The sequence below is a fragment of the Streptopelia decaocto genome, assembly GCF_964273445.1.
Source record: "Streptopelia decaocto genome assembly, chromosome: 5".
NCBI lineage: Eukaryota > Metazoa > Chordata > Aves > Columbiformes > Columbidae > Streptopelia > Streptopelia decaocto.
Window position 1 is genome coordinate 8,970,345 of NC_138659.1, and position 13,475 is coordinate 8,983,819.

Below are 13,475 nucleotides of genomic sequence, written 5' to 3' on the forward strand. Positions count from 1 at the left end.
AAATCAAGCACAGTTATTTTCATTGTACTAGAAACACAGTTGTTGTATGCATGGCCAAGTATTGCTAAAAGTAGCTGCCTATCCCACAGTCAGTCTGTACCATGTACAGAACACAGAAATGCAGAGCAATACTACACAATGAGTGTGGACTGATTAACTAACACACAAGTAATCTTGAATTAATTGAGCACCTGTAGTAAAACATGCTACATTATCAATCAAAACTTCCACTGGGCTGAAGAATCAGCTATAGCGGGTTTGGGTGTAACTCGATTCACCCCCCTTGGACATGGGGTTTGGGGTAACACAGACACTTATCCAGCTGTCAGCAAGGACAACACAGACACCAATTAACAGAGCAGGTAATCATCCTGACAGCTATCAGACAGAACAGGTCAGCAGCCATGTAAATAGAATGTTTAAAGAACATCGGGTTTCAAATACATACCCCCGCATATGCAACATAAATGAAGTAGAGAGAGCCCATTTTCTGTGCGATAATTTAAATTGACTTTGCAGAAGGCTTCATCAGAGCTGAAAAAAGAGATTTTAGAGATGATTACTGTTTTCATCCTTCATCAAAGTTTCTTTCATTTGGAAAAAATTTAAAAGAGAAATCTCAATGTAATTTTTTTTTTTAGACATGGGGCCCAATTTACTTCCAGTTTACACTCTGTAAATCTAGGAATACTTTACTGTTACCAAATGAGTAGTCTAGATTTACGGTTTTCTGAATGATCCTGCTATTCAGTCACAGTATATACATTCTGAATTTAGCTATTTTACATTAAAGAAAAAAAAAGAGGAAAGACTCTTCAGAAATACAAATAATCCATACAAAATCAGTTTCTTTATTTATGCAATACTAACTGAGAAATATGTTTAAAATCTGTGTGTTCATTCTAAAACAAAGAGCAGGACATGCACAGAACTAGAGGCAAACAAAGTAAAAAGAATAACCAGAAAAAGTCTTTCAGAAAGTGAGTTTATGCTCCCCAAATGAGAGCACAGAAACAACATAGAATCAATACATGGGAACATTTCTGTGAACACACTATGGAAACACGTACACAGAAGTTACCAATGCTCAGACAAAATCTGGTAATGATTACTGCAAAAAACTGCCAATGCCTTATTGCACTAGAATATAGTAAAATAGAATATAGTAAAATAGAATTTTAAAATCCTTTATAGATCCTTATTTTCAGTTCCCATTATCTTGTAGTCAAGTATTTCTGGTTTTGATGTGAACAACTAAAATATTACAGTTTGCACTTGCATCCTATGAAGGAAAAGCATGTTGACACTTAAAGTTCTCAGACAACTAAACTTACATTTGTTGAAAATTTAATACACAAAATGATTAATATTTTTGTGGAGAATGCCAGTTTCGGTCTGTCCATAGAAGTTCAGGTTTTTTCCATTCAGTATCAGTTTACCAATGATCACAGTTTAGCAGAACATTTAGATTTGTACATCTGTACATTCATACTGAGTAGTACTGTTAATTGTGTTTAACACAGTTACAATTAAAAATAAGGTATAAGACTTCTCTCTCAAATTAAAATATAAACCTCTGCAAACCTCTCCTGTTAAGCAAGGTGACACTTAGGCCTTTTCCTTCAATAAATATGTCAATAATTTATTCTTTAAACAGAATTCAAAACGCAGACAAAGCCGCTGACCTGTCTTTGCTTCTGTTCGCTCAGCTCGGTCTACCCTGACATAAATCCCACTTGTTTAATCCATGTTATGGTTCTGAACCAGGAATGCTGGTGCAGAATGGGACTGATTCCATGGCTGGGGGCAGCTTTTGGAACTGAAACCACTGCTGATTCCTCAAGCGAGACGGAAAACAAAGCTCCTTCCCAGTGCAGGGCACCAGCATCACCAGCTCCCCTCCTCCCGCTGGGAGAAGTTGGGTCCCACCTGAGCCAGAGGGACACGGGTGCTGAGAGGGACCAAGGAGCCCAACGCCGAGGCTGCCCCCCAAACCTGATTGTTTCCTTTCTGGTGCCTCAGGCAGGAATCCAGCACTTCCACCATGGGCTCAGTGTCTTGGTTATCTAAAACAGAGAGCACTCCGGCTCTGATTCGTTAAGATAATTACTTTTACTACTTAAAATGAGGCAAGTCCTCAAGTACCTCACTGTACCAGGGCTGGAGGGCTCAGCACGTTGCAGTGACAGCCCAACGTGCTCTTTGGCTTACTGGGCTCAAACACTGAAAATTATGCTAGCTGAAACCAGCATGATGAATCATTTATATGACCAGTTGGGCTTTTTTGAGCTTGCTATTTATTTCTGCTTAGAATTCACTATTTTTTCCAAGTAGTTTTTATGTCCGAAATAATTTATCCAATCATTTTCTTACTTATTCACAGTCCATGAGCTGGGTGTTTTTTCTGTTTGAGCTTTTCAGATAACAAACATATGAGTGTGTTACTAGGGTGAACTTGGTTGCAAGCACGTGCTGTCCTGACAAAGTGATTACAATCGCAAATTTGTAATCCACTTTCAGAAGATAATCTGATTTGTGTTCATTTAGAATTTGTTATTTCAGCGAGGTGAACCTGTTTTAGCAGGGGTTGGACTGGATTAACTCCAGAGGCTCCTTCCAAGCCCAGCCTGTCCGTGGTTTTGTGATATTCCTGTCTGAAGCAACACGTTCGCAAAACCGAAAAGTTCACAACAAAATCAGCCACCCCATTAAAAATAATTAATTTACAGAAGTATATAGGTGTTTGTTATAAACTATTGGCATGAGGAACTAACACCCACTAATTCTGGTACTACGCTGAGGGACTCTGTGCCAGAACTGTAATCATATATTCCCAAAAACAGACATTAAAGAACATGCATTCCATACGTGAGAAACTCCTTCCATAAGAAAACACCTGAAACTGAAAATACTGCTTAATAGCTAATATTCATTTGAAATAAATTCTTAAAGAAGTTTCCAGAATATTTTACCTAAAAACATGCTTCAGTTCTGCCAGCTCCTTTTCTTTGATTTGCAGGTCATCTTCTAATCGTTCTATGATTATAGCATACGATTCGCTAACTTTCTTCTTCCATTCATCTAACAACAAAAAACCCTGATTCAGAAAACACTTCAAAACATATAGAGAGCAGGAACTCAAATCATAATGTCCCAGTAACCAAAGCACTTGATTTTTAAACATTCAATTGTACACCGTTTCATATACTTTTCTATTAAAGTATGAAGTCTTAAAATGTGACAGTTCTTAAACTGTTCTTGCTACAACCAATATAGACACATACATACTGATTTCATGGACAACTAATACATATGAATCCTTATTAGAAATATTTTTAACTTGAACAAGAGAAAACTCAACCCTTAGGCAGCATTTGTTAGCTCTTATTTCCTAAATCTTAGCATAGACACACAGCACAAAAAGGCTGGAAGTTTAAAGGTTATTCTAATGAAGTGCAAGTTAAATCAACATAATAATATAGGTTAACATAAACTTATAGGACTGCACAAAATTTCAGTTCACAAGCTTTTTGTCTTCTTTCACAAGCTGCCTATGCAACATGGCTTATCCATTCTTCTCATAAGCTGAGAACAATACAATACCTTATCCCTGACCTCAGGAGCAAATTAGCCATGAGTTATTTCCCGAAATATCATTTGCTTCTTGTAGACAGATGTATGGTATATTGCATTTAAAAAAGCAACATTAATTACCAGTGCAAGTTTGGGTTGGTCTAGATTTATAGTTTCCCATTTGTCCAGTAGATCTTCTTTGTTCCAGCAAAGTTCTTGCAGTAATATGATTCCTTGTTCAAGAGCAGTGACAGTCCTACTGAAAAATACTTTTGATAGTCTCTGGCTAAAAATAAACCCTGTGCCAAACGGAATGTCATGCAACAATGACATGGAGCACAACGGTCTGTGCTGTCAACTGTCAAAAAATAACAGAGGTACCTAAGCAGCTTGCTTAAAACCCCACTGTCTGCTTCTGCAGCAACATCGGCGTTCATCTGCTGAGTACCCAAAACTGGTGATGGAGCAGCTTGGTACCAATCTTGCACAGAAACAGGGACTTCAGAAGCTGGATCCCCAGGGGTACTGGGGTTTGGGGAGGCCGGGCTGATGTCAGCTCTGACACTGGGGGCACAGACAGACCCCAGCAGCTCCCACAGCTGGGCTGGTTCCACACAGGGACCCACAGACAGACCCCAGTGGCTCCCACAGCCAGGCTGGTCCCGCACAGGGACCTGGAGCAGGGGTAGACGCTGCTGTCCTGGGCAGGCAGAACTTCTCTGGGATGGGGAGAACACAACCTTGCTGCTTTGTTGGTGCCCCGGGCAGTGTGTCCAGCCCAGCTGATGCTGTGCTCACCGATGTGTCCTGTTTGGGAGCATTTTGCTCGGACCCAATGTCACAGCAACACAGTAAAAACCCCATGGCCAGTGGTGGGTGAACTGAGCTCTGTATATACACGTGCAGACGAACCACGACAAAATTAATCCAGACTGTGTGCACAGATGCATTCCTGTAAGAGCTTGTGCTTAAGAACCATGAAAGATTGTTTGATAACAAAATAACACTGCTTTTTACTTGCACAAATGGAATCTCCCCAGTCATCTGGTTAGCTCATCTATCGCTTACCCTTCTCACATTCATTTCCCTGTGCTTTCTATCAAATGGAATTACTTTGCACATATTTTCAAGCCAATTATGGGATTCATGCTGGTTTCTGTATATGTCACTTTTCCTCCTTTATTTTTTAATTTGTTTGATATACCTATACTTATATGTGTATAAATATACACACATACACATTTATATATTCAAAGTGTGTTAATTGACCTTGGCAGCTGTTCTATGTACAAGTCCTCACTTTCCTCAGTTAGGGGATTAGAGGCAAGAAATGTAAATATAATGCACATATATAAAATCTTCAGCACACTGCATCCCACTGTAAACAAACTTGTGCTCCTGTGATAGTTCCTGACACAGCTTGAGCTCATCTATTTATTTGAACTGATTTACACATAAAACCAAGGATGCATTTCAGAAGACTTTGAACTGCTTTGACAACATGCCCTGTGATATTCAGCCAAATATTTGCAGAAAGGCCCCAGCCCGGTACCTGATCCTCCTCATCTTGTTGCCAAGCAACAGAAGAGCTGGAGATGCAGCCCGAGGTGGGTATCACCTCCTCTCCTGCTGCTTCGCTAGCTCAGCGCTGCTGGTTTTTCTGGGGTGTCCAAAGTACAGCCATGACCACGCAGCCACAGACAGGGTCTGGCCAGCTCTGGCACAGATGCATCTTGCATGACCCACAGCGTCATCTGCATCATCATCATGGACCTGGGGGGACCACTGGGAACTACAGCAGAGGGTGATCTGGTCAGTCAGCAAAGTGAACACAACAGCTTTGCTCACCACAAAATCAGCTTTCAGCTGGATTCTTGAAGCATCCGCATCATAGGTTATGTGAACAATTGAAACTAGAGGGGGGAAAAAAAGACAAAAATTAATAAGAGCCTGTTTGCTAAACGGTAGAAAGGGATAACTGCACTGGCTACTATGTGATGTCAGTTCTAATGAACTTCTATATAAGCAGCACTAAAATGTGAAAAGCAACATTTAGCAGTGAGTAAAGACTTCAGATGTAATGTTTACAGACTACTGAGCTGTATGAATTTCTTTGGTCCATTTTTTTAGAAGTTCTATTGCAGTTTTGTGTTTGGAGAGTGTACCTGTCATGCTTCCTACATGAGAAGCATGAACAATTTATTTTCCCATTTCTGGTTTTAAATGTCCTTCATAAGGAATCTTTAAAGTACAAGTCTTTTGAAACAATCTTTATTTCAAATTAATCAGAACATATCCATATCTATCATTTACTTCAAGAGGCTGTAAGTTGCTCCTATACACATCGATGTCATTCTGGTGACACTTGGATATGTCACAGAAAATGAAAAGGACACTAAAAGAAAATACATTTTTATGAAGATAAAGTACAAGGAACTCTGTAGCCCACATAATGAAACAGGTGTTTACAATGGTTTCTGTGTGGCAGTGGATTAAAAGCAGTGTGGAGAAGAATAGTACTGCTATTTTTGTTCTCAAACTACTAGAGTGGCATTTGCGCAGGGACTAATTTTCCACATGTGCATAGAGGAGAAAATGAAGCTGTTCCACTGGTGATTTAGGGACAGGAAGGAGCAGGAACCACTGAGCTCCAGCACAAACTCCCATCCAGATCCAGAACATTTCTGGGCAGACCCCAGTGATGCCGCAGCTCCCTGTCTATCCTCACGCCCCAGACCTCCTGGCACCCACATCTTTCAGCTGCTCATTTTTAACTCAGCTGCCTTCCCTTGCGTTCTTTTTTAAGTGCCAAATTTCTCAGATTTCAATTTCCTGCCTAAAAGGTTACTGAAATAATCTTCCTCGCTCAGATTTCATAGTGCAGTATACACAGTACAGCTAAATCTCTGTTCATTACAGCACGCTTTCAAAGCATTCTGGGAAATCATTAAGATGATGTTCATTATGAGCCCTATTATTGCACTACACAGCAAAGCTAATTAAATAAAGAAAGCTGACATGAATAAAATCATTAAACACTCATCCTGGCTTTATTTGAGCCTGTTCCAGCCCAAGTTGCCTTTGAGGGCAGCTGGAGCCAGGCAACAACGCAGGGGCTGCACCAAACCTGCCTCTGGCTGGGACCCTCACCCAGCCCCAACCAAAACCAAGCTCTAGCAGGGACCTCCTGCTCTCAGAAGGTCCCACCTGACAGTCACTGTCACGTTGCATTCTCACAGACTGCAGGAAAACCATGGGCCAGAATGCCTTGATGGTCTTGTTTTCAGAATCTGATATTAGAAAACAGCCACCTCACCATTATTGTTATCTTGCTGTTAAGTTTTACTGTGTGGCTTTGCACAGGTCTGTTTCCTTGGGACAAGTTTATCCCAGCTGGCTGCAAAAGGAAGTGGTTGTCATCTTCAGAGCAGATGATGAAAGATTAGCTAGTTTGTAAAATGAAGCAGGAATTTGTACACATATTGAGAGCAGGTCCCACAGCTCCTGACCCAGCTGCTAGGCGTGGGAGATCCAGACTACAGCCAGATCCCACCACTGTCCTGGGATTTTTCACTGGAAGGAACAAACACCACTTCCAAGGCCATGGTGAATGTCTCTGACCAAATCCACACCTCAACACTTTCCAAAAGCTGGTCCATCAGCATGCTTTTCCTCATCCGTTTTTCCTGTTTCTTATGTGTCAGAAGCAAATGATTTTCTATTTATATCCAGATTGCTTTCAGTAATGAAATCAATACACAGTACTTAGGGAATTTAGGATAGATGCAATTGTAACAGTTAAAGTGAAAAACCATGTTAAAAGAATGCAACTTCATCTTAGGTTACTAAACACCCAGAGAGCTGCTCTAGCAGTAAAGCCATCACCAGGGAAGCCTTTTCAGAGCAAAGTTTGGTCTCCAATCAAAGACACAAACTCTGTCAAACATATATTTCTCTCCAGATGTCTTGTATACTCTAAGGATAGATTATGCAAATAGAACAACATATAAGCCACAATTTTATCCTCCATGTTCTATGACTATTTTTACTTTGTGACTTTATACACTTGTCTTCGACCTTTATATTCTCAAATCTACTGCTGTTTATAATGACTTTTAAAAACCTCGCTTTGCTCAGAAATTCTCCTTATTCCTTTGAAGACAACCTCAGCAACTCCCAATCTCCATGTCTAGCTCCTTTGTATTTCTTCTTGCACAGAAGAGATCCTTGGGAAAAATGCTGTGTCTCCTGAAAGGTTTCTCTATCAATGAGGAAGAGACTCCGTGAAAGTTCAGCCAGCTTGGGTGATACTCATGAGACATTACACTTCTGCCTTGTAGGTGGGATAACAAAGACGCCATTAGGGAATTCAGCCAGTAGGGAGATGAACACTGTTCTAACAAAACACTAAATAAAACATTAAAATCCATGGATAAATGCAAGAGAAAAAGATGCGTGAAGCTTGCAGTCATATGACAGTGATATAACACACAACACACTCTTAAAAATAACATCAAAAAATTGAAAACACAGTCAAAATTAGAAATAAGTGATGTTATGCTTTTTGCCCCGTGCAGCACTCACAGCAGTGGATGGTTCATGGTGCCCCTGCACAGCATCCCTGGTGCCACTGCCAAGACAGCACAACAGGGAACACAGAGACGTACAGCTGAGCTGAACACAGCAAAAGGCACTTTCCTTTTGGATCAGGCCAGAACAGGAAGTATAAAGCATGCTTATCCATCTGGAGCCGGGTCTTTGGGACCCACACCCGGAACAACAGCACATCATTAGTGAAGGGTAGAGAAGAGGAACAGAGACCAGATGTTGTTTCTCTGCACCACTCACACCAGGTAACTGCTGGTGTTCACCGGTCTGCAGGAGCACCCAGCATCACTCCAGGGACTCTGACAGCTCAGAGAAATACAAAACACAGGTTTTCACAGGGCACATGTCAGTAAATCTGTGGATAACAAACTGCTGCCCAAACTACCAGCTTCCAAACAACTAATAGTGAAAAAAAAAAAAATAAATAAAAATCAGTACATCTTGATGCCAGGTTTTGACCCCAATATTATTAGTCACAAGGGAAAGAATGATCTCTCATGCAGCTCTTTTTCTTCTGATGAAAACCAAGAAAGTATTAAAAAAAAAAAGTATTAGTGTTTAAGACAGGATGTCTTGATTTTAAAAGTACTTTTAATACATTTCTCTACCTATTTAAAACATTATTTTAAAAGGCAGCATGAAAAGAGAGAAACATAAGTTATTGCTGTATCATTCCATGTTGCTAGAGCTAATGATCTACTTTGAAAAACTTTCAAAACAGTTTTCAGTCACACTGCTAATTAATTTGTTCTGTATCATATTCTTACTGATAAAGAATACAAAACATAATAGTCCGTACCCCAAGAAAAGTCACCAATTAGTGTTTTCAGAGACCTGAAATACTTCATTAATTATTAAAAAAAGAGTTTATCTGCATTTGCTGCATTATTAATGTTCTGCTACAACAACATTGTTAAAGCAATTTCTTTATTTCTACTTCAATGGAATCAGAAAACAGATCTGTGTACTTTTCTCTTGTGATTTCTACAAGCTGGGATGTAACCAACCATCCACAAACAAAAATGGGAAATTTGTTCAAGTACTGTTCCTTCTACAAATCAGACTTCTCCTTTGATCTTTGTAGACAAATTTCATCATAAATTTGCTTCCTAAACTCCAACATGTCTCCCACATCTTTGTAGGCGAGCATTTCTTCAACAGACAAGAGTGTGAAGCCATTCAATGCAAGAGCTGACATTTGCTGCACAGAATTTAACATTTTTAATGACATCCTGGCGGATTCACTTAATGTGGAACACACAGGAAAAATCCTGGCGGTCCAGAGCCCCAGCCGGGAGCTCCCGCTGGAGAAGAGCTGTTCCGAAATCTGCAGCCCCCAGAGGTGCAGGCACTGCGCTAAGCTGGCCCCACAGAACCGCAGCAAGTGCACATCCGACAGCAGGTCCACAGTCCTCTTCAAGTCGTCTTCCACGCTGAACACCATGCTGACGTACTGCACTTGGCTGCTGATTTTCACACTCAACGAGGTCAGAAAGCAGCGTGAGGGGACGTCTGCCTTCCAATCGATGTGTGACCCACTGATAATGCAGCTGCTCCCCACTGAGACCCCGGGCCCGATCCTGGAGTACTCAACGATGGAGCCGGGTCCCAGGCAGCATCCCAGCTGGGCCACGCTCTGGATGACACTCACTGACTGACCCAACATCCCGGGCTCCCCGCAAGAGATGCTAAAAGCCACAGGCAGCAAGTCGAGCTCAAATCTCAGCTTGCTATCGGATGTAAAATGAAACAAATACTCTTGAGTAGTTCCGATGTGATAGAACTTGGAATTGTTCAAGACTATAACGTTAAGCGCGGTTCCTTTCAGGAGGGAGTACAGCTTCTGCCGCACCTCTGCCAGCTGCGATCCCTCCCCTGTCACGTTACCTGTGCTTTTTGTGTAATCTGGAGTGGCCCCAGGTCCCAGGGCCTGGAGGAAATCACCGTACGCATCTATTTCACAGCAAACAGTGCCCATCTGTTTATAAAACATCAGTAACTGCTTTGCAATGCTGTGGTCCATGTAGAAGATGCTGTCTGTGTACACACACTCCGAGTTCCCTCTTGTACACACTGCACCACGCTCCCGCATCGTCCCCACGTCAGGCTTGTGCAGGAACTGGCGGCAAGATGCGTATTCCAGTCCTCCTTTCCCCGTGAAACCACATGGATCCAGAACAAACACCCCGTGAGTTGTCCCAACAGTCAGATCTGAAGGGTGAGCTAGCGCGGTAAACCCAGGTCTATCAAACGTGACCGTTTCTGTAGCTTCAGTGCTATAAAGTTCTATGTCATCTGAACACGTAACAAGAATTCCTGGCTTCATGTGAGCGGGGAAATCGATGTACATGGCGAGCTTCAGCTCCAGCATCTGGTACACGGGATCCCCAAAAGGCAAAGCCGTGAAAATCTTTCCCAGGGCACTTGCATTTGGCAAACGTTGACTGTAACCGCCTTGAAGAAAAAGACATTGTTAGTTACACAGAGACAACACAAATAAGTAAGCAAAATCTAAACCTATATAGCTATTTTACATATACACAAAGGTTTAAAAATAACCCCAAACTTGGTCATGTACTGATTATTCCTCAAAAAAAATGACACATGTAAAAAAAAAAACACCAAAAAAACAAACACCATGGATCATTCTTCTTCGAACATTTCTCAAAGCAGATCTGACCTTACGTCCAAAAATTAGCATGCCTTAAATAGCTTATATTAAAATTGTGGCTGATTTGTTACCTCTAGTTTGCATCAGAGCTGGAATAAGGACCACCTGTCTGTAGTTAAAGTATAGAAAGCAAATGACACCTGCTTTGCACTTTAAAAAAAAGGAGGGCCCAGGCCCCTGCCCCCCCCCCAACAGGAATTTTGTCAGATAGGTCAAATAACCAGCAGTTTGGTCAAGTGACATGTTATTACCTCATTTCTTCTCTGCAAAACTGTTTTCCCTTTTTTTTCTGCTACCGGGGTAAGAAGGCAAGCTCAGTGTGACCCCAGGGCCCTGCCAAGGGGGCCAAGCCCCTTCAATGGGCATTTCTAAGCAGAACGTTATGCAGATACTCTTAATTACACTTCTTTCCCCATGTTTGATCCAACAACTTCAGTGCCTGAAGTATCAATCTAAATTCAAATTATCAGATCAGACACATTCAGGATTACTTTTCTGAACTGTATTTTCCAAACTCTGACTCCTCCTTTGCCATTGTATTATTTTTAGAAAGAAAAAAAAGTACAACTTTAGAGTGTGAAATGTAAAACAGAATTCACCAGAATGGATGAGCAGCACAACAAAAGATGTCCATTTATCACCATACAGATCTTCCAGGCATTGAAGAACATGCAGTGTTGATCCACCATTTCCTAAAGGAAAAATAGGTTAGCAGGTGCTGAAAAGAGCACCAATAGTATCTGCACCAGCATGTGAAGCATACTGGGATCTGGTGCTAGGGTAGGGTGATCAGGAACTGTGTTTTAAATGTGCCTTCTGCTTTAGAAATTAACTCATCATTTATTTTTTAAAAAGGAAATGGTTTGGGATATTGTTATGTGCTCCTATAACTTAAAATTCTAGATTTCAAAAAATTAATCTCTGCCTGTTATTGTATACTGCAGATAGGCTACTGAGATTAGTTACTGTCCACATCAAAGTGAACAGAAATTGATAATTACAGGGAGATATTATGGACAGTTACACCACTTTCTTCTAGGTTTGTGCTGTGCATTGGGTAAGATATTAAAACATTTTTTCAATATAAACAATCAGGTTAAGGTAAGCAGTATGAATTTATGAAAAAGATGAGTCAGTGATGCTCTGTATTCTATGAGATACAATTAAAAGAGCCACACATATCATCACCACGCACCCACACAAACCCATCTGCGGGTCTGACCCCCCCGCACCCTCCGGCTCTGCTCCCCCGCCACACCCCGCGACTCTGACCCCCCCGCGGCTCTGCTCCCCCGCACACCCCGGCTCTGACCCCCCCCGCGGCTCTGCTCCCCCGCACACCCCGGCTCTGACCCCCCCCGCGGCTCTGCTCCCCCGCACACCCCGGCTCTGACCCCCCCGCGGCTCTGCTCCCCCGCACACCCCGGCTCTGACCCCCCCCGCGGCTCTGCTCCCCCGCACACCCCGGCTCTGACCCCCCCGCGGCTCTGCCTCCCCGCACACCCCGGCTCTGCTCCCCGCACCGCCTGCCCTATTCGCGGCAGCCCCGCCCGCGGCCCAGCCATGGGGCCCCCCGTCCCCGCACTATTCCCGCCAGAGCCCGGACCCGCCGCCCCGCCGCGCACCGATCTTGGCTCCGGGCGGGTCGGCGAACACGTGGTAGCGAGCGCCCCGCGGGAGCTCCCCCCGCCGCAGCTTCTCCGCCAGCTGCTGCCGGTAGGCCCGCGCCTGCTCCTCGTCCGCCGCCGTCACCGCCACCACGTCCCAGAACTCGCCGGGCCGGGCGGCCTTCCCTGCGGGCAGAGCGGACCCGCGTCAGGGACACCCGGCCAGCCGAGCGCTCCGCAGCCCCGCGCCGGGTCCCCGCCGCCCCACCTCTGAGCGCCGCGAACCGCGCCAGCCGCCAGGCCGTGTCCTCCCGCCGCGCCGCGCTGCGCTCGCCCGCCGGCATGGCCGTGCCGGGCCCCGGGAACCGCCGGGGAGGCGGCACCGGAGCGCCCGACCCGGAAGAACCGCGCGGGGAGCCTGGGCGGAGCGGGCGCCCGGTCTGCAGGTCGGCCCCGGGCGGAGCAGGGGTGTCCGGGTGCGCCCCGCTGGAGCTGTGCTCAGCCCCTGTAGGGTCGGGCGGAGCAGGGGGTGCGGGCGGGGCCCTCACCTGGGGCCCGGGCGGGCGAGTACGAGCCGGGACAGCGCGGAGCGGGTGGATTTCCCAGGACTGAGTCCGTTGTGTTGTGTGTTTGTAGAAACTGATCACTGTTTTGAGGCACAGGTTACACCTCCGTGGCAGCGACAGGAGGGAGCAGGATGAGCTGATTGCCGGTTTGGTAACCTAATTAAGAACGGAACCCTAACTGCCCGTGAGCTGGTCTGTTCCAGTCTCCCTCGCCCACCCCGCGGTTAATTGGCCGCGGGTTCCCGGCCCGGGATGCGCTGGGCTGAGCGCACAAGAACCCGCCGCGGGGTCGCTCCCTGTGGGTAATTAACGATCTGATGATCCTGGCGCCGGTCACGCAGCTGAGAGCGCTTCCCGCTGCAGGTCTGTGCTCTGGATACTGTGATTTGTGGTCTGTGGACTTGATCTAGCTCCCTGACCTCGGAGTCTGCTGAGTCTACAGGTACCAAA

At 44.4% G+C, this 13,475-nt stretch overlaps 2 protein-coding genes across 2 annotated transcripts in view; both read right to left on the reverse strand.

The window, feature by feature from the left end:
- The window catches only part of TNNI3K (TNNI3 interacting kinase), a gene marked incomplete at its 5' end in the record, with an annotated part of 47,846 nt that extends 44,092 nt beyond the window's left edge, over nucleotides 1–3,754 (reverse strand). The window contains 3 exons of the mRNA XM_082054146.1: nucleotides 449–534; nucleotides 2,973–3,081; nucleotides 3,715–3,754. Of these exons, the coding sequence (XP_081910272.1) occupies nucleotides 449–534; nucleotides 2,973–3,081; nucleotides 3,715–3,754 (235 nt within the window). The remainder of the gene's footprint in view (nucleotides 1–448; nucleotides 535–2,972; nucleotides 3,082–3,714) is intronic.
- Nucleotides 3,755–5,875: 2,121 nt separating this feature from the next.
- Nucleotides 5,876–12,902, reverse strand: FPGT (fucose-1-phosphate guanylyltransferase). Its single transcript, XM_082054147.1, has 4 exons — nucleotides 12,728–12,902; nucleotides 12,478–12,645; nucleotides 11,452–11,544; nucleotides 5,876–10,635 (listed from the first exon to the last, which is right to left on the reverse strand). Exons 1-4 carry the CDS (start codon nucleotides 12,801–12,803, stop codon nucleotides 9,233–9,235), a joined length of 1,740 nt encoding a protein of 579 aa, XP_081910273.1. The 5' UTR covers nucleotides 12,804–12,902; the 3' UTR covers nucleotides 5,876–9,232.
- Between the last annotated feature and the right edge of the window lie 573 nt (nucleotides 12,903–13,475).